General features: G+C 41.1%; 1 protein-coding gene across 11 annotated transcripts in view; it reads right to left on the reverse strand.

The window, feature by feature from the left end:
- The window catches only part of ATXN2 (ataxin 2), a 42,357-nt gene extending 26,692 nt beyond the window's left edge, over window positions 1–15,665 (reverse strand). For 5 of the 11 annotated variants that reach the window (XR_004082066.1, XM_031059484.1, XM_031059485.1 and 2 more), the window contains exons 1-8: window positions 15,614–15,665; window positions 13,955–14,014; window positions 13,174–13,245; window positions 12,819–12,969; window positions 6,200–6,324; window positions 4,917–5,008; window positions 2,121–2,318; window positions 1,439–1,617 (exon numbers count right to left, since the gene is read on the reverse strand). Coding sequence is in view for 10 of the 11 variants with exons in the window: in XM_031059484.1 (XP_030915344.1) it covers window positions 1,439–1,617; window positions 2,121–2,318; window positions 4,917–5,008; window positions 6,200–6,324; window positions 12,819–12,969; window positions 13,174–13,245; window positions 13,955–13,987 (850 nt within the window). In the remaining variant the exon portion in view is untranslated. The remainder of the gene's footprint in view (window positions 1–1,438; window positions 1,618–2,120; window positions 2,319–4,916; window positions 5,009–6,199; window positions 6,325–12,818; window positions 12,970–13,173; window positions 13,246–13,954; window positions 14,015–15,613) is intronic. The other 6 variants (XM_014308249.2, XM_031059482.1, XM_031059489.1 and 3 more) reach the window with 2 other exon arrangements.
- Window positions 15,666–21,523: the final 5,858 nt, after the last annotated feature.

Below are 21,523 nucleotides of genomic sequence, written 5' to 3' on the forward strand. Positions count from 1 at the left end.
GGGCAACAGAAATTAAAAAAAAAAAAAAAAAGTAAAATATGACAAAATGATTTTTTTTTTGTTTTGGTTTTTTTGTCCGTGGTTTAACCCTTTGGGGATGGACCGAGGTGGTAATTGAGGAATTGAGGAGATAAAGTCTCTGCAGGGTTGGGTCTGCCTTGGTTTTGGGGTCAAATTGAAGTTGTGAATGTCACAGGCTCCCCAAAGGGTTAATTAGGATCTACAAACACTACTAAGGAACAGACAGTAAAGTTTGATCTGTTAGCCTGGCATACCAATGCTCCACAGCACCCAGCACTCCACAAGGTCCTTAACAGCTACCAGAGGTTCTCAAACAGCTATTCACAAACAGTACTGACCACACAAACTGCTACTGTCAAACCAAATGATGAGGAAATATCCATCCAGGAGCTGGATCTTTACAAAAACCAGCGGTGTTCAGTGTCTGAATGCTGACATTTATGCCTTTATCACTTATCTGAGGTATTCATGGAGGATTTTAATCTAGGATATAGGGCTCATGGTTTTCAAAGCAGAATTAATTGAATTTACAAGCCATTCTGAATATTTTAGGTCTATGATGTTGATTCAGCAGAGTAATAGGGTGAGAGAAACCACAAATACTACAGACAAATTTCAAGCTTAGCATTGTTTGGGCAAGGCTCAGTTGTCCATCCTTTACAGAGCTGACTCTGGCTTTAGAAAGGAAGTCTCACTTACCTTTAGGTGCTTCTCAGACTTCCTCTCCAGATAGATCACTTGAGTATTATACATTTTTCATTTATTCACAGTAATTTATTATAATAGCATTTTTAAATTCTACAAATAATGCCTTGAGGACAGGCCACTGCTAAAACCCATCTCCAGAAATGTTTTTGGCTTCTGGGACAGCAATTGCTGCCATGCAGTGCCTGCTGATGCCTGGTTAGAAATACCTCCCATGTGTCCAGCAGAAAATACTCAAATACCCATTTGGAGGGAAGGCTTTGGATTCCTTTTCTCTAACACTGTTCTTGTTTTTCCCCTCCCATTTTCATCAAGGCAAGCAAGTGGCTTTATTCTTTTTCAGAAAGGAAGAGAAGCTTCCTCCTGCCACTGCCTTTCACCAGGTGTCAGCACTGCTGCTCCTCCACCCAGAGCTTTGCAGTGCTGATGCAGTTTTTCATCTTTAAAACCACACAGCGCACCATCATCTAAGACAAAGGTGTTTGAGGGGGAAAATAAATGACATTTCTGCTCTGCAAAGCCACGGACAGAGCAGTGCAATGAGTGTTCATTTGTGAGTTAAGCCCAAATCCAACTCACCACCTCTGTGTTAAATGATGAATGCTAACCTGGTTTATGGAATACACAAAGCAATCCCACACCATTTGAACACAAAATGAGGTGATTTTCTGCAGTGTTATGAGGCACATTCACTCAGATTTCAGATACTTGCCTCCGTTAACTACTCTCTGATCTGCTCCAGAGTTAGGGCTGAATTCTGAAGTGTGGGATCCAGACCTTGAGATGGGTGGGCCTGATCCAGACTGGCCCATCCTCGGTGAGTTTTGTCTTCCACTTCCCCAGGACAGGACATCTCTGTTCCTCTGTCCAGGTGGAATGTATTTATTTTCTCTGAAACACACCAAATTTCTATCAGTGTTGAGACACAACTGAGAGGCAACAAAAAGCTCCCCATTTTCTCTCTTTTTCCCCCATCAAGCCAAGGGGAAAAGTCTAAATAGTATCAGATGTTGACCCAACAGTCACCTCATGAATTGGCTTTTGATAGTGGCCACACAGTCCACTTTATGAGCCCACAGGCACTGAAGGATTAGCAGCAATGCCTGAAATTCTCCAGGACACACCGAAACCACTGCCCCTTCCTGGAATTTGGGACAAATTCACCACGGTGACAGGTCAGAATGGGGGAGTTTGTTTCACTACAGAGATAATACAGGGCCAAGCAGAGGTGTCCAAGTCAGCCTGAGTGCCAAAAGCAGCACAGGACTGTTTACACAAGGCTCCAAACCTAATCAAGCCTGCTGAAAAAGCCCAGTATCAATGAGCAAACTGCTACAGCACCAAAATACCTCCATAATTTAAATAAAAATACTATTCATAGTGTACTCAAGTACCTAGTGTTCACACCATGTCCTTCTCTTTCATTAGCATTTCTCTGAACAGCAGTATATTTTTCTTCTTCTGTCCTTTCATCATTTTCCAAGGCAACCCGAGCTTTGTATTGGGCACTTGATTCAATTTCCTCTGCTAATTGAGTTGCTCTGGCTTCCCGCTTTAAAAACTCTTCTGAATTATCTCTTTCTAATGGCACCCTAAAAAGACAATGGAAAGGAAAAGAATCTCTGAAATGCATTCAAAAGCACAAAGGAGTTACAAAAATCACACAGTGTTAGTTCTAACCGAGTCAGAGGGAAAAAAATCTTGCTCCTAAGCCAGTAGACTTGCTGCCTTTTTTTTTTAATATAAAATTCCTGGACTGGTTTGATATTATGGACAAATTCAGGGTCATTTACCTGCCTAGAGAGCTGAGGACAGGGTGCAGAAGTTTTCCACAGGATTTGTAAAATCCCCAGTCCCTAAAGCTGTGCAGAGGCTCCAACTTTTAACATGGTTGAGAACATGAGGAATAAAAAGCCTCAGACTGCTGTTTACATAGGAAGCTACTCCAAGAGCCCAAATTTGAATTTTTTTGAGCTATTTACACATTGCCAGCAGACACAATCCTAGTGAAATTAGAGACTGACATCCTTACTCCTTTAACAATTCCAGACATAGAATTTCAGCTCTCCCAGTTCTGAAGAACTGCAGAGAAGATGGATGCAACACTTCAGAGCACAGGACCAGAAATTCCTGACTCATCTGTGAGTGCCAGGACCTCAATCCCATTCTTTCCACGTCTCTCTCTATGGCAGGCAATGGAATATTGCAAAAATCATCCCATAGGAAAGCCACCAAGTCAAAATTCAATTACATGAGCACTGAAACACTGAAAAAAACCCAACCAGGGATGGGATCATACCTGGCACCTCTTTCTGCCACCCATTTTCGGGATTTACCTGTCCTAATTTGGGTGTCAGGTTTTAAAAAATTTTTTTTTCCCCCAATTTTAACTTCAAGTTGCAAAAATTGTTCCACCAACCTTACTTCGGAATAAGCTACATAAAAATACAGAGCAGAGCTGAGGCTTGGCCCATGCTCTGCTGGGCATTACAGAATCACTACTGCCCATGTTTTGAATAATATAAAGAAGAAAAACAAAGAAAGTGGGTGGAGATACAAGCCAGGTATAGAATAATACATGCAAAATTGCTCAAGTGTTGGTGGCAGAACGAGGAAAACAAGTGGCTTTGCCAGATTCCAAGCCAGCACTCAGCTACTGCAGCACAAGTTTTCCCCCACATTTCTGGCCAGTCAAAACATTTACTGGCCTTATCAATGGTAACTGCAAGAATATTTAATAAAACCCCTCAGCATAAAGTCTTGGCTCAAATAAGATTTACATGAATGCAAACCTGGTCTCAGGTCCCTCTGTTAATAAGACAATAAAGGGGAACAGCCAATAATCTTCATTTATTTAAAGTGAGTGCAAAAAACGAAGGGATGTATGGCAACCTAAAGAGGCAGGGAATGATTTCATGTTTTCTACCAGGCCACTAAAGATGAGAGGAAGGGATGGACAGGATGGACAGGATGACAGGATTGTTCAGAACCCTGGTGATGATCAATACATTTGCTGGAACACAAACTTGTACCTTGATGCAGTTTGACAAACTCTACCTGCTACTGCTTAGCTCTAGGAAGAGAAAACAATCAAACAAGAAACCCTTCAGCTGCACATCTAAGCATTTCATGGAAAACCAGCAAAAGAGCTTCCCAGTTTAGCAGACTGATATGCAAAGCAAGTTGCTTGACTAGGGGGAAAAAATGGAATTAATTTAAAGCCACCTTCATGTTTTTAATCTGTTTCCATTAATATCCAGAAAGCAGAAAGATGGAAGACTGAAGTTCAAAAGTACAAAAAGTACTTAGAGCAGTGAAGGGAAGGAAAGAACAGCTTCCCCAGGATTCAAACATAAGCTGATTAGGACACTTTGATTATCACCATGTTACAGGTCCATTTGCACAAAACACAGAAATCACATTGCTGAACCACAGACCTGTAGACAAGTGCATACACAGACACAAAAAATCAAAATATTCACTGCTATTCCTTGATATTGAAAAAACAGATTTCTGCTTTGGGGGTTAAAAGAGTGGGGAAATACTGAAGCCATTTCACAATGGCTGTGAACATCTGCAGTCCATTTGTGTTGCAGTTGCAGTGAACATTAGAGCTGCAGACTCTGGGGAATAAATCACTGCCAGAGTAGCCAGAGCAGCCTTTATACTACTTCTATATTCCAGTTGTTATTATATTTAACTGAAACTTCAGTTTAGAGCTGGACAAGCCTGCTAAACAAGCACACAACCCCCACCCTGGTTATCAGCAGCTTTTCAGCATTCCAGGATCTTCCAGATCAATTGTCTCAATAAAATCAGGGTTTAGCCAAACTGCTCTGCTAGGTTAAACAAAAAGCTGTAGGTATAGCAGCTACATACAGATTAATTCACAGCTTTCCACCCTATTCCTGGAAATTTCTGCAAGAAACAAGCCTTATTGCATGGCTAAATTCAGAAAACTCTGCAATGGGAATGAGCTGTGCCCATTTAAGGGAATACATAAAGATTTCTACATCTAACTATTCACAGAAAGCTGGCAAGGTTTCTTAAGCACCATTCATTCATTGCTTTTGCAGTTATTCGATTCCACAACTTCAGAAACTATGCAAAAGGAGCTGCAGAATATAAAGTTTGTCAAACCAGGGAGAACATTCAATACAAATCTAATAACAAAATATTTTGGAACTTACGTATAAGAAGATAAACTGCTGTCATAAGTTGACACTACACCATAATTTTCTTCATTGTAACGAAACATGTCATTGGGATCCCATCCATTAGACTAGAAGAAAATGATGCTTGTTTTTCAAAATGACACTGGAAACACATTCCCTTCAAATGAAGGGCTGATGGCAGAAGTTAAACCTTCTGCCCTTTTTCCTGGGCCTATGAATTCACTGTCCAGATAACAAAGTTATTAATGCCACAGTTTATTTCAGGGAGCTTTGTTCATCAGCTGCACAGATTCTACCTTCAAAATTCCTTTTTTTTTTTGTTTGTGTGAGTCTGTATTGTTTTTGTGAGATTTTTTTAAGTACATGCTCACTCTGTATTAGAAGACTACTGGCTAGCAAGGCATACATACATTAATATCTTTTTTGCCTTTCACAAAAAGTGCAAATGAACACTTCTGAAACTTTTCAAAAGCACTGATGGAATTACCTGAGAGGCACCACAGGCAGAAGACTCCTGTTGATCTGCACAACTCCCCCACTTCAGTAAAATTGCTATCACAGCACTCAAGCACAACAATAAATGCTTTGAATATTTTATAAAAGCACTGAGAGTACTGGGTATTCCAATAAATCTCAGCTCTACAGTATGGACACCAAAACTGACAGGAGAATTGTTCTACCCAAAGTTAATATGCTCTAATCAGTAATATTATCTCCTTGAACACACTGCAGGCTGGACACCTGGCTACAAGAATTTCTGCTTGAGGAAAAGCTGACTGCTGTGATATATGAGGAGATGGCATTTGAGGCCATATTCTTCATCTAATGATTCATAATCTGAGTCTGTCCCTGTGCTTGGGTCAGGCTTCCATCAATTCTCTCCCTCTGCAGCCCAGGGACACTGAGCACAATCTCCCCATCATTTCCAAGTGCAATGACAGTCAGACAGGAATGCTCTGATTAAACATAAATCACTCTGGGGCACTGCTGGATTTGGAGTCCTTAACAAAAGCTGCTCTTTGGCTCCTGGAGTCCCTCACAGCTCTTACCACAGCAGCTGCCATTGCTCAGAATTTGCCAAAAGTGCCATTTGAAAGGCAGCTATTCTCAGCCAGATCGTTCCAAAGGGCTGTGGCAGCTGCTGGCAAAGACTGAACATCCACCAGCACAATGCAGGACAGCGATTTTGCTCCTCCAAAGCTCATTAGTAGATTGAAATTAAGGAATTATTTCAAGGCATATCCAGGGAAACAGCTCATTTCCTACTGATGGCCAGAGAGGATCAAAGCATCACTCACGACATCGGTCTCCAGCGCCTCCAGCTCCTCGGAAGCCGTGTTCTCTCCTCCATCCCAAGGTTCCAGATCCTTCTCCTTGTGCTCTCCATTAACTTTAGCACTGATGGCTGAATCAGTAAAAGCATCTGCAACACAGTGGGGAGGGTTGGGACCAGTGAGACCAGTTTGGGTAAGTTTGCACACTGGTTTTGAGCTGAGGAACAGCCCAAACACACCCGAATCACAGGCACAATATCATCATTCCCCTCCTCTTGGAGCTGCTGAGAGAGGTGCCTACTCCAGATTTAAGTACAGACTAACTTCTCCCATATCAGAAAATAGAATTATTTTCATTTATTTCAATATATTTTTTGCAACTACATGTATATATGGGAGAGAAAAACAGAAAAAAAAGACAACACAAGGATCCCTATTCTTCTAGAAAACCAAAGACTTGTATAAAATTCTTTTCCAACCAGCCCACACAAATACACACCACAATAGTGTGCTAATATCAAAAAAGCAGGAAAGCAACTCCCTAAATGGGCAAAATACAGTTTTCCTTTCAAATATCCAAATTTTTTCTATTTCCACAACTCCTCAACACACCACCAGGGCAATTATCCATCAGCTTGGTGCTCCCAATTCCTGTCAGATGAACAGAGGGGTCTCTTCTCCTGCCAGTGTTTTTCCAAGCAGCAGCTTATCCAAATCACACAGAAAAATTCAGAAACTCTCTACTTTTTGTTCTCAACAACGTAAGAGAATAAATAACCAGTGAGGTTCTTCTATTGTTTATAAAAATTATAAAAACATCAAAAAATAAAGATCACAAACATTTATTTTGACTTGTTCCTGTTTCATTCAAGCCAGACTTGAAAAGGAATAACACCAGAGTATTTCAATTGCTGTAAAAATATACCTAAAGCCATTCACCAAGCTTTTGTATTTGTAAGCAACTGGATCTCAGAACTACATACAGAACTTTAAAAAATCAAATAAGCTTGTTATAAGCTCATAAATAAATAAATCAGCCTAAAATAAATAAGTCTTCAATCCAGAATTTCCTATCATCATTCTGCTGATAAAATAAGGAGCAAACATTGCAGACCTTTAGAAAAGATGAAATCAAACCACCAGGCAGTGCCAGATAAGGAAAAACATGGCCTAAATTGACTTCTGGCAAGATCTAAAAATCTGCCTAAAAAAAAAGTAAAATGAACTTTAAAGCTATTATGAAAAGAATTCCCAACATATGAAGTTGGCCACTGATGTAACAGCTTTTACACAATCACTGAAGATGTTTTAAAGAGAGACTGCTGATACTGCTTTTATTCCTGTTTTACCCAATCTCACAGTGAAATTCTGCACAGAAATTCGATAAAAATTCACTGTGCTTGGTCTCTCTAATAACAGCCAGCACTATCCCATGAAACGCTCACACAAACAGCTTTTAAAATATACTTTATTATAATATATACTATATAAATGTGTTCAAATGTCATCTGAAACTACAAAGGGACACAGTGCTACAACTCATAGTTAAGTAGTAGCTAAAGAGCATATTTTTAAGAATTTTGAAGAATGTAAACACTGCATTTACCTTATCAATGCCCCATGGCTGAACTCAGATAAACCAGTGCTGCTCCTGCCCCAAAGATCATTAATTCCATGTTTTATTTCTGCTCAGACTGGGACATTTCACGCCAAACTCAAGTTGGAGGCTGGTTATGTCTTTCAGGAAACTGAAATTTGTTTTACATCTCTGGGAATGAAGGGAGCTCCTCTCCAGTGAGATTGGATTAATATGAATCAGGAGCCTGATGGCAGCACCTGATGAAGGCAATCTGTTTTTCAGAAGGGTGTTTCCTTAATTTCTATTAAATTCCTCCAGGCAAACTCCACACAACTGTGCCATTTTGGATACTGTGAATAAAATACCAGCTTAACAAGACTCATCCACTCAACCCACTAATTTTCTTATTTAAACAGCCACATAAACATTCAGAAGCGCTGTTATTGTAATGATACAGATGGAAAAAACACCCAAGTCAAAACAAAAACTCCACTATCAGCAAGTGCTGCAGGTCTCAGTAGGATGTGTGCAGTCACTGCTGAGTTTCCCAGTAAATTCAGGATATCACAGGGCTCAGGAAGCTCCACTGCTCTGAGTTCCTCTCTCATTTTACAATGAAAGTCACAAGTGAGGCTCTGCCTGTTTAACCTCTACAACTCAAAGAAAACCCAAAGACAGGAGAAATTCAAGCTACAAAGGAGGCACTCCTTGTCAGACAATGTGGTCTCAAGAGCATCCAGGCAAAGTTTAAATGCAGCAGGATGGTACCTCAAGGCACAGATCAGAATTTTCCTGGAACAAACAGCGGGGCAGGCACAAGGGAGACCAGAATTAAAAACCCAGCAAAGCCTCTCCCAAAATTAATCAGCAACAAACTGGAGAATGAATGTAACAAACTCTAAAAATAACAGTTTCCAAAACAAAAATGTGGCAATTAGGATGATTCATAAAGTAGAAGGTAAAGCATGAGCTGCTGCTGGAAGTGCTGACTGGCAGAGCAATAACTGACAAGACACTGCCCAGACTCAGCTTCTCCCTTATCTGGTGCCTCTTATCTCTGAGCTGTTGAAGGAGCAATTCACATGACACCTTGACAAGGCCAAATTTTTAATCAATCTCTTTTCTACATGGTAAAACCCGAGTTAAAGATCAAATGGGACCTGGTGAAACAAGGGGCTGAGGCTGTAACACTCAATTAGCCCCCACTGCCTCTGTACCTGCTTAATGTGACATTTCCTAAGCTCAGCAGTTGGGTATCAAAGACCTTGTTTTAAAGCCTGGTAAAAAATCATTTCTCATGAATGGAAAAAAATCCCAAGGAGAGCTCTATGCAATGGAAATTCATATTAAGGAAAATTAAAAACACACATTCTACGAAAAACTCAGCTGGGGCAAATTCCCCAAGTGTGTGCTGCTAACTGAGTTAAAGAAAAAAGTGCCAGAGCAGAGCAATTAAGAGTCCGGGTTTAATTAATTTCAATGTCTAACATGCTTGTTTTCACAAACAGATTTTGGTGAAGAGCACAAATGTGCAATTAAGTGCCAGTCTGCAGCTGAAACGCCATTAAGCCAATCAGTGTTACGTGCCAAAGGTGCTGATGGCACTCGCTGAAGCTTTGATCAAGGCAAAGTAAACTGAGGTTTCACCTTAAAGGTTTCAACAGTAAACCCTGATTTGTTTTGTAGCTCCTTACTACTGATATGAAACATTAAAACCAGTTACCACCGGCTCTGCAGAGCCAACATTTCCTTCCTTTGTTCAAAAGATGCCTTCTGCTATTCCCCTTGCAACACTTTCTCTGGAAGGATGCCACTCTAAGAGCTAATTCAAGGAAAAACTTAAATAGCTAATTCTCTTCTGCCTTTCTTTTAATTGGATTTGTAGTGTTTTCCTCAGCATGCCAAAAAACAATAAAAACATTGCAGAAGTCTTTTACTTTACCAGTAAGTTATGATGTTTGAATTGTCTTGTCTTTAAAGAGAAGCCAAGAAGGCAACTCCAAAGCCTGACTGAAACTTGAATTCCATGCAAACAAGCTCTGTGGACTGATCAGTGCTCAGGGCCCCCAGGAAACAATTCTGGTGTAGAATCAGGACAAACAGAGCCTCCTGCATCAATCAGGAGTCCAAATCACCCAGCAGCAGCAGCAGGATCACTCAAAGGTGAAGCAGAAAGATGGGCTAATATTAATGTACAGCCAAGGATTTCAGCCTGCTCACAGGCTGTGGGGTTTTAGCAGCTGATTTGCACTGCACATACAGAAATCAGTGTCAGTCCCTCTTCAGGAGCTGACAGAACAGTCTGGCAGGGGAATGATGGGTGTAACAGAGCTTCACCTGAGTTTTCCAGTGTATTTTTCATTCATCAGCCTGCCTGTGCTGCAGCAAACCTCAATTCCACAGAGAGAGACCCTCAGGTGATCCCTCCCCTTCCCCTGGAAGCCAAACAAGCACCCCCAGGAGCTGCAAGGTCTGTGCAGGCTGACAGAGCTGCGGACAAAGGCCCAGCAAACAGGGACACATTGATTTTTGGAACATTCACAGCCACAACACCCCTCCCTGTGCAGACCTACCAATTTCTCTCCCAACCCTCCCAGTTTGTACAATCTGGGCAGACCCCAGGCTTTGCCCAGAGGTGCCTCTGAAGGTGCAGTGTCATACTTGGCACAAACCCACTGTGCTGCTCCAGTCCCACCCCCAGGCCTGCATGCTGCTCCCTCCCCTGAGCTCTCTGGGGGGGTTATCAGCTCTGCCCCAAAGCTGCAGGGCTGTGATAGCACTGGGAGCTGCCTGCCAGGCTCTGGCACAGGCTTTTCACACTCAACTCTGTTTTCCTTCTTCTGAAAGAAGACTCCATCCCATTCCCTTTCTCCTCACCTGCTGCTTTTCCCCATTCCTCTTCCAGTTTCTTTTTCAGGATCCAGAGAACATCTCTGCTACTTAAACCCATTTACCCACATTTCTCCAGCCCAGCAGGGAACAAATTCCAGAATAAAATCCATAGCTACTTATTGGGAGGCCAGGATGCATTAAAATTTTCCAAACAGTATCTCCTGCAGAAATTTATTTTAAGTTCAAGGGCTCCACAAAATCTAGAAGTCTCCTACAGGTTAAGAAACTACACAGAGAGAATCACAGAATATTCTGGGCTGGAAGGGATCCACAAGGATCATCAGACCCCAGGTAAGCCTCCCAAAGGAGAGCTCCCAAAGAGAGCTCTCTGAAAAGCTCTTTTATTTGCCTATGATTTTAAAACTTTCCAACCAAGTATTCCCAAATTCTCCTCACCTGTCTGTGAAAGCCAAAAACCATTGAGGGTTAGACAATTCAAAGTCTCTGTTCCTAGGGAAGTGTAACCAGAGCACAAAGCAGGGACAATCCCCAAAACAAGGAGCACCAAGTCCTCAGGCAGGAGTTCAGAGCCCGTTTTCACTTTAAATCATTCAGTACCACAAAGATTTGGGTTTATTTACAAGAAGAAAGGCCAGCAGCTCCTTCATGCACATTCACAAACTTCCAACCTTTTGAAATCCTTATTTAATTTCCCAGGAAGCAGAAAGCCCCTCATTGCTCTAATTTGAAGGTGTGATCAGAGACTGAGTTACACTTCCAAGTGTCATTTCCAGATAATGTATTTTTGGGACAAAATGGAAAGCAGATTAATTCAGCCACTCTGACTTATCAAGTTCTGCAGCCTTCCAGTTTATCATGCTCCAAATTTTTATGGCTTTATTTCTGCTCTCCAGTATTTAAGAGATTTAGACTCAGTCATTCCACCTAATAAAGTGAACTGACGGACTGTTCAACCTGAAACAGTCATTTTCTTCTAGAAAATGTCCATTGAGCAATTATTCCTAGAAGCAGTAGCATATTCCTCATTCAGTCTGCTCAAAATCTATAAAGATTGGGTGAGGGAGAGCCCAGTTTGCATTTACATTAAAGTGATGTTCATACCAAACCCATTATAAAACAGCTCTCATGTAATTTAAATTCCACGTCCCATCCAGAACCTGGAACTTATCTGCATTTCAATGCTGCATTTGCTCTGACATTATGCATCATCATCTGGGAAAAGCAGAAATTCCTTGAAACAACAAACCTCTCATTCTGCAGCTTTAGATCAGTCAAGAACAGGTACAAACACAAGGTGAGGAGAGAAACTCTCATTAAATGTCCTCATCTCTAAGTCCCTGCTAATGGGAATAAAACCGGTGTTCTAATAACCACTGAGCTCCTGTGACAGTTGTTAATCAGCCTGTAAATGTACACAGAGACAAATTCCACCCCATGCCACAAAAACCTGAATTTCCTTTTATTCCTTAACCCAGCAAATCAGCAACATTAAGCAGAAAGACTCTGGAGATTTGCTGCCCAAAACCTGAGAAATCTGCAAAGGAATAAAACTGACTCATGAGCTCTCAGGTTCCAGAAGAATAATCAGGGGCTTGGAGGTCAGACATTAATGAAGACTGCCTGCAAAATTGTTTAATCTGAACAGTTTCAATGTCTTCAAGATTTTAAGATTTGTCTGTCACCTCTCTGTATTTTGAAGAGCTTTACCTACAGGTCTACAAGGAGTAAAGAAGAAATTAAAACACAAACAGAGGATTTTAAAAGAATTTCTAGCTTTGTTTGCAGGAGTATTTATAGAATATTTCTATGAATGTATGTTTAGAAACAGAATATACCTCAGTATACACTCTATATATCTTAACTCTTGAGAAATAACCTTTTTCCAAAGAATTTCTGTATTCAATGATTCTTGTATAACACTTAACAGAGAAATTTAGAATGACATTTACAAAAATGTTTCTACCTCCCATAGAATCTATAAAATATTCTGTAAAACCACTAAGGGTTTGCTTTCCAGACACCAAAACAGCTACTCAAAAATACATTTTTTTTTCAATTTATGAATTTCTGATTTCACAAGGTGCTGAAGTTTTGCACTCTTTAAGAACTACAAATCTAAATATGAACTTCAGTATTTGGATCCTAAAGCATCCACTATGAAAAACCCTGAATTATGATCTTAAAACATTAAAAAAATTAAAACAAATATACCTCTTCTGGCATAATTGGTATCCATATCCTTAAAATGCACCATAACAAAGTCTGAAGACTTGAACAAGATACTCTCCAGGATGTCCTCCCGTTTTGGCCCCAAACTGGATTCTGCAGTTTTCCGATGAGCAGCATCAACCACTAAATCACACTGTGGGAAATACAAACACAGGGCACTGCTTTACTGCACAGTCATCCCCTCAAAAATTTGCAAAAACAAGGTATTTCAATCTGCTTTAAATCTAGGCATGAACAGTAAATATAATTCAGAGTAAATATTACAGTTTTAATCAAATGTTGGTTATTCGGTATTAGGAATTTTCACAATAGGGAAGAGTCAAAATGTAAAAATTACCTTAGGACTGTAGGTTTTAAAAACTCCTTCATATATACCACCATTTTTCACCTGTACTTCACATTTGGATCCCTAGAATGCAAGAAAAATGAGAATATAACTTTCCACCAACATGACAAATGACATTACAGGGATTTTCTAAAACATGTGCTCTTTACATAGGTCCAAAATGTAAAAATACAGCTCAAATTTTAGCCAAATTTCCTCATTCAGCATCTGCCCATTTATAAATACACTGCTGTGCTCTGCAAATTCAAATAGCTGGGTGTGCATGGGCAGTTCTGAAGGGATTTAAGATACTCACTGGAGAATATTTGGTTCTCACAAGACTCTTGACCAGTTAAAACACACAAAGGAGGTTTTGTGCAAACCCCAAATCTGTGCCTGTGTGGGTACAAATAAGGATAAAAGCTTATCCTGGCCTCAAGCAGATGTGGGACAGTCTGCCTTACTTCATTTTGCCATGTCAGGGCTTCCCTTAAAATCTTGGGAGAAAGGCTTCTAATCCCTATAAAATGGATATAATAAAATAAATTTTATTTATCCATAACCTCTCTAAAGACAGGAAATTCAAAATACAACCAGTGCACCTAAGAAATTTGCTGTAGCTCTGCAAATCAGAGTTAAACCTTTTCAAGCCTTAAATTTCTGTGATCCTTTAAAGCTCAACCTTAGCAAAAAGTGTTTAAAGTTTAATATTTACTCTTTTATATTACAATTAGATGATTAGTTAACAATTCCCTGTCATATAGGAACTATTCTTCCAAATATGAAGACTTACAACAACTGATGTGAGTATGTGAACCATTCTCATGTTTGCATAGATGCCATCAAAAGAAATCTGAAAAATAAGAAAGTCATCATGAATATTGAAGGAATTCCAAAAGCCAGAGCACCCAACCCAACCCAGGCTTTCATCAGTACACAGAAAATCTCAGAAACATTGGGCAAAAATCTTACTCAGGCAAGACACATGGAATGTTTATTATTAAATATTAATATTAAACATGCCAGGGGAGATTTTCAGAGGGCCCCTGACTTTTTTCTGACCAGTTAAAGATCTAACACCCTCCCAACCAAGCTAAAAATCCCAGGAGAGCCCCTAATGTCACTCCATTAAGGAAATTCTCTGGCTGGCTGGGTGCAGCTGATAGGCACAGATTTGAGGGATGTCAGCTGGGCTTTGTTTTTAAACAAAAAAAGCCCTGCTGGTTTTAAGAACCATCAAGAGAATAAAGCACTTGCAGAGCTGCAGAAGCAAAAAGGTGTTTTCAGGCCTGCTCAAGCTCATCCTTTCATCTCCCAGCCCTGATTACACACATTAACAGCAGCTAAAGCCATCAAATTGTGGAGTGCTAAATTGCCACAAAGCCTATTATTAATTTAGTCCAAAGTAACTCTGTGCAGCACCAGGACCTGCAATCCTGACTGGGAGAGCTGGGCAGGTGTCCCCAGGCTGCTGGAGGAATGTTCACCTCAGTGCAGCTGTTTTGTTGCAATACCTGGTACCTCTTTGTGTTTGTAAATCAAGAGATGCTAAAACAGCTCTTGGGACCTCACCATATTCTGAGTTTTTCAACTGATAATGTATTTTTAACTGTTTTCTGGGCTGAACAGACAAGTTTGGGGACAGCTGAAGCACTCAGTACACAGCATATGCAGACCAACACTTGGGGATGTTTAGTGTTTGCCCATGACCTTTTCCACCAATTTTCCTCAAAGCTTCTTTAGTTTTTCTCAAGTGTCTTGGTATCTTCAATAAACATTTATGTAAGCAAACTGCAGCCCTTTTAAATCTTCCTGCTTCTGCTCCATTCCCCAAAATTAGGCATCTTTGAAAACCAGGCCAGCAACAAATTGGCAAATATTTGATTAGTGAAGTTCAAAGATTCACTCTTTCAATCAAGATCCATGAATTTAGCTCTGATAAAATGATGTTCTGCAAGTCAAGCCACATCTATGCTCCAGCAATGCACAGCCTTGAGAACAACTAAAGCTGCACATTGGAGCTACTGAGAACAATGGCTCAGCAATTTTATAGTAAAGCTAAACAAAGTAGTTATTTTTATTTCATTAAATGCTGCTTTACTGTCATCTGTTTAAGGGAGAAGCCAATGTTAGAATTTTCAGATAGGAACTAATTCAAAAAGCACTGCCTTAAATTAAATATTATTTATATTTCCAGCTGTAATTGCAAGAAAATGCAGAATATTTATATTAGTTCAGTCAAAAGTTTAAGTGAACCTTCCCCCCTTCACCCTCCCAGGAGACTTAAATGAATGTGAGATGCTACTCTTTAAAAAATTGTATTTCACTCTAAAGTATCCACCCACCATGGTATCCCAAGGAAAAAATGGAGAGAATATTCCAGTATCTGCCATTCTGCTAAGTTGTTTCCCCAACCCTGCCCTGGCACAAAGAGCAGAAACCACAAACTCACCGTAGGCTGAGGTGGTCCTTTGCCACTGCTGCGGCCTCTGCAATGAAACACACACATGGCAGGTGATTAAAGAGCTGCTGGAACTGCTCCATTTCCTACCCAGCAAGAATTCCAAACCCATCTTAATTCAGAGTTGAAAATGGGTTTGGGAAAACCAGGATTCCCAGAGAGCAGTGCCTGACAAGGACCCACTGGGTTTATCTCCAAGCTGCTGACCTATCAGCAGGCAGGGGGGTACCTGTCATAAATTAAAGGATAAAATGAAGAAAATACTAAATTTATAGAATCAGAGGAAGAATAAAAGACTAATCCTGCAACTAAAGCAAATTCCAAATCTTTATGGCACACAAAGGCAAGATAAGGCTCAAGCCCTACATAGCACAGAGTCACTTCCTTGAGCCAGGAGGCTCCAAATGTTGTCACTGTGTCAGATCTGGGCCACCCAAACAACTGACCCTGCCACAGGCCACAGAGGAGCCCTGACTGTGAGGTTCCACCTACAGAGCTCATTTCTAACTAATTCTGTCCATTCCCCAAAAACACCAGCTCCCCCTAATGCCAATCTGTCAGTGTGTAGCTCCCAGGACACCTGGGGATGCTCAGAACACCCTGACAAGGGTCAGTCTGTGCCCTGCACCCCAGGACCTGAGCCCTAAATCATCCCTGCAGCCAAAAACATCCCCAACAGCTCCAATTCTTCAACTCCACTGGTGTGCCTTAATTCTAAGCTCCTCCCTTGTACCAAGAAGTCCTAGTTTCAAATACTCCTTATAGTGATTTAGATTTGTGTTATGACTTCAGGAGCACTCACTGGAATGTGAGGCAAAAATAAATCTTCTGTTCTATTAAAAAAACCCTCAATTTTTTAAATAGACTCACCTTACTGACACACAACCATTGCAATAAAGACACCTGAAGAATCATGCCTGGTATTATCTAAACAACACTGAAATCTAAATCCAACTGGATGTCAGAGAATCATGGAATGGCTGGGGTTGGAAAGGACCTTAAAGATCCATCCTCATGCCATGGGCAGGGACACCTTCCTCTAGCCCAGGCTGCTCAGAGCCTCCTGAACACCTTCATTAGATGCCAACTGCATTGAAATGCTTTTAAAAACACCAAGCTGGGGCTGAATACACCCTACCCCCCCAGAATAACAGGCCCTTATAAAAGAGAGCTCACGGGTAGTCAAAAAATCAAAGGAACTTCTCTCAGGGAACATAAATAACCCTTCAATAAATTCTGCCGAAATAAGCAAAGCCATCAGAGAGCCATGAAAGGCCTTAATGAGGAAAAAATGAAAAACCACTAAACTATCACCTGACTCATTTCCAACAAGCTTCTGCATCAGAACTGTGGGCTCAGAGCATCACACATGCTGAGGGCATTGGCTGATGGCAGAACTGCAGATTTGGGGTGCCCAGCAGGCATTTTCAGGATATTGCAGAGAGCTAATCTCACCAAAAAAAGCTCTAATGCAAATAACCTTTATTTAACCACCCATCAGCCTTAACTTTCCATAGGGCAGCTTCACAATGTCAGGCTTGCTCTGGAGCAAATCTCACCATTTACCAAACTGACATTTGTTAAATGGCCTCTGAGAGAACTGAAGCTTTGTGAACATGGAACAGCATTTTTTGTATAATATTCAGACCCTTCTCTATCTGAAAGTCATTTCACCAGATGTGGAACCCCCACATAAGAGCCACAGCCCAGTTTGATTTGTCCTGCTACTACAATCAGAAATGTGATCATCATGGTCACTCAAAACTTGGCCGAAGTCAAACAATTTTGCCAGTTCCATCTGCTGCCCTCATAGATTTTAGAAGTTCCTCCTTTTTCTCCATCAGCTATAGATCAAAAGTGAAAGAGTTTTGTGTCTTTTCAAGAGAAACCACTCCCATTTTTAGTGACAAAGTATTCTTAGACCTGAAAATAACTGGGTTGAAAGTATGGAGTATTCCCTCTAAGCATCAACCCAAGTATTCCAGATTTTCCATCTCTTACCACATTTCCAAAATTACTGTTCCTACCCACACTTCTTCAAGAAACAAACTGATTGTGCACATCCACATCAGCAAGAAGTCCCAGCCCCTACATCAGCCAAAATTCTCTGATCTATCAAGTCTCTTTATAGATCTGGCCTCTTATTTTCCAGCTACAACTGTTAATCACAAACCATTGGGGAAAAAAAAAAACAAACCAACACATTCTCCAAGATCAGAAAAGAAATATATTTGCCAATCCTACTAATGCAACAATTTAGCCAAAACTGTATCTTCTGCTAAAACCAAGGCCACCAACTTGAGTTTCATATTCCAACAGGTGAAGAATCACATTCAAAGTATCATTTGACACATCTTTGATGCAACGTATGAAAAAAACCCCTCAGGACCTTCACAAAAGGAGAAGGCAGAGGGGTTTTGCCAGATGTTTAACATAATTTGGAACAGGAGAGTAACACAAAGAAATGGAGGTGGGGGGATCTAGGAAGGCTCAGTAGCAATTTAGCACTGCTACCTAAAACCCCATTTTCATGAGGGTAAATATGGCAAAATTAAAAAAAAAATTCATTTTGCATTGCAGATACATGGTTAAAGGTAAACCTGGGAGAAGGCAGGACAGCCTGGCAAATCCAAGCTGGAAACCCTTTGCTTTGGGGTAGCAAAGTCACAAACTCAGGACAAAGTAACAACTGAGCAATTAAACTTAGTGCCAACCCCTTGGCTCCAGCAGTTCCAGCCCAAGAAGCAAAGTCTCCATCAGGGCCCAAAAGCTGCACCATAAATGTTTTTTTCCAGCAGCAACTTGCACATTTTTTTCTATTTTTATGAGTATTTCCTCAGCATCCCTCACCTCCCTCCTTAATGTTTACATGCCAAGTGGAGTGTTTGGATAAGCAAAACAAGGTCACACATTTGTATTTTCTCAGTTAATGCAAGGGAAGCAAAGTCACTCCTGGATGGGAAAGAAAGTCTGCAGTTTTCTTTCCAGCAGCATCTTCACTCTGAAACTAAGAAATAAATGGAGCCACGCTGCAATTAATGTCTGGAGCAGAAATGTAGTTACAAAGACTTGAATTTAAAGTGTGAATGGATGTTTCTGGAGCACTGACTGACACTGCTGCAGCTTGGAAAGCAAATTTACAGGGTACTCTAAAGAACTTTAGTGCAGAGAGCTGGCAAAGCTTTTCTTCTAAGGGAGAAATCTGAAGTGCAAAGTTTTATTTCATTGCAGTTTGGCTCTATAAAGTCAAATGAATCGAAGATGTCAAATGAAGATTATGCAAGAAGTCCTGCAGCTTTATTTTCTGTAGTTTTTCCCCCAATACTGACATCAATAATGTCAATTCCTGTCTCCACACAGGGTGACAGCTTCTACAGCATCTGGATATTGAACAACCTGACTCAAGTCTGGCCCAGTGCACACCTGGAACCTCTTGATGGGCTTAGTCATTGGAGAACCTTCACAGACATTGCCATGAATCAGTTGTTAAATTAAAAGTTACTCAAAACCAGGGATGTAACACCACCCTAAAGTGCACTCACAGTGATAAGGAAAGAGGCCTGCAGGTTAAGCAGTCATTCTGCTCAGCAGTTCAGCACATTTGCACTAAAACCCACACAAAGATGTCAGAAGTAACTCAAAAACCTGGCACTGGCACGGGTGAGCAAATACCCAGAACAGCCACTGCCCTGGAATTCCAGCACCTTGCACTCAACATTCCCCTTCCCTTCCCTCTGAACAGGATGGTCACCATGCTCTCAAGAAAGGGATGTCAAGGAAAAAGGAAAACAAATGTAGGCAAGAAGTTTGTGTCATTTTCTTTAAAAACTGAACCATGGGGCGGTTTCAGTTTTAGCTTTTTGATGGGAAAAAGCCATTTTTAAAGGACAGTAACTCCATGCATTCTTCCCCAAGCCCAGTTAGGCAAGCAAATTACCAAAATGAAAAATCCCTTCTGCCACAATTGTAACAAGACAAGAAACATCCAAACCCTGACCCTAAGGTGTTTTTTACCTTCAGATAAAATAACAATGGGGAAAAATGAACAAAAAAAAAAAAGGATAGAGAGGGAGGAAGGCTGGGATAGATGCAACTTGCAGCCGGAGGACAGCTAACCCTCCTGTGCTTGCATAACAGCAAAACTCCAACACAGAAAGTGGATGTTAGATAATGTTCTGATAGCACAGGGAGCAAGTTTGTGAACCAAGTCTACATTTTCCCTAATTACAGCTTGCTGTGCTATTGGCATCTCCCCTGCAGCCCAAGCCCATCTGCCATAGTGCACATTAAACAAACACAGCATCTCACTCGGGGCCTCTTTATCATAAAGGTATTAATCCTTCTTTTTTTATCTCAAACACCTTCAAGGATGCCTTCATTTCTGATTTTTCCCTTTGTCTAAAAGCAATTAATAGGGTGGTAAAGAACACTGGTTGTTCACATGGGATTTTGCCTTTTCTAATCTGAAATACAGATGTGCAGCAGTGTGAAGCCATGGAGAGCAGGCAGGGAGCAGAGCTGACCCTTCCCTCATGAGCAGAGGTAGAAGGACAAGTGCTCAGCCCAATTCTTCCAGTAACACAGAAAAATAGGCCTAGGACAGTTAATTATCAATGAGTCTTCTGCCCAAACTAAGCTTTCAAGAGCAACTTAGCCATGAAAAGTAAATTTTTTTTTCTGCATGGGAATGTTAGTGCTGCAGGGAAAGGAGTTGCTGGGCAGAAATCTTGACATACACTGGAGATGTTCAAGTTTTTATTCAAGTATATAATGCATCAAATTGACACCAAGATGCAGCCACCTATATTTTCATTTTTCTGAACAGGAAAGCCACTCAGCTTTTCATTCACGTGGCCAGGTTTAGAGCATGAACCATCTCTGAATTTGCACTCCCCAAAAGACCAAGGACAGGTGTAGGGGAAGTTCTCTGAAGGTGTTCCATGGGGCTCCAGCAGGCCTGGGACTGTGATTTTACACACCCTCCATTGAGAAATAACTTGAAAACTTAAGAAAGAGCATGAACACCTCTCAGGGAACACATCAGTTGTTCAACAGCCCCAACAGAACTCCCTAAGGAGTTCTGAAAAGGAATTTATCCAATAGAACCAGAAAGGCAACACTGGTTGGAGAAATCCAGTGGCTTTATTCTTAAACTTGGGAGAGAATTTGAAGCTCATGCGCCCAAATCTATGGGGGCAAGTGGTCGCCATCAGGCTGAATTTCAAAACATAAGCTGGAGGTTTTGTTGCCCTTCACGTTAACCTCTACAGTGCCACTGTGTGTTGGCAGGGACAGAGCCCAATAAACATCACGTCCCACCTAATGCCATATGTAAAAACTATTAAATCGGTGCTCTGAGCTGCTGAGGTATTGTTGTTGTTATTTATTTTGTCCTTTTCATACCATTCCAAAGCTCTTCCGCTTCCAGTTCCACTGGCTGGGAACAAAGTAAAACCCTATTTCCAGTGATGTCCAACAATGGGGCCACTGTAAATTCTGTTTTATTGCCAGTGCACAAAACCGAGTGGAAATAAACGTCCAGTTGAAGAGGAAGATTAATAAAACTCGAAACTGCTCTGAGTGACTGTGACCTTCAGAACTGTTAACGTCCTGCTCTGATCGTTTGTTATGACCCCCGCAGCCCCGGAAAAATTCACAGCACTACAGAGTTTATTATTTGAGGGAAAGAAAGGGGGGAAAATGTGAGTGGATTTGCGTAGCTAATGATCTGAGAGCAGGAGCGGGATCAATCTTCCAGAGGCAGCGAGCGTGGGGCGGGGGGGGGAAGAGGCGAGGAGAGGGCTCAGCCTCTGCAAGATTCCTGCCCCAAAAATCCGGGAAAAAGCGAGGCCGCGCTTGGAGCCACCATCCAGCGGCGCGGCGCGGCCCGCCTTCCCGCGA

The sequence above is a fragment of the Geospiza fortis genome, unplaced genomic scaffold (genome assembly GCF_000277835.1).
Source record: "Geospiza fortis unplaced genomic scaffold, GeoFor_1.0 scaffold145, whole genome shotgun sequence".
NCBI classification, from domain to species: Eukaryota; Metazoa; Chordata; class Aves; order Passeriformes; family Thraupidae; genus Geospiza; species Geospiza fortis.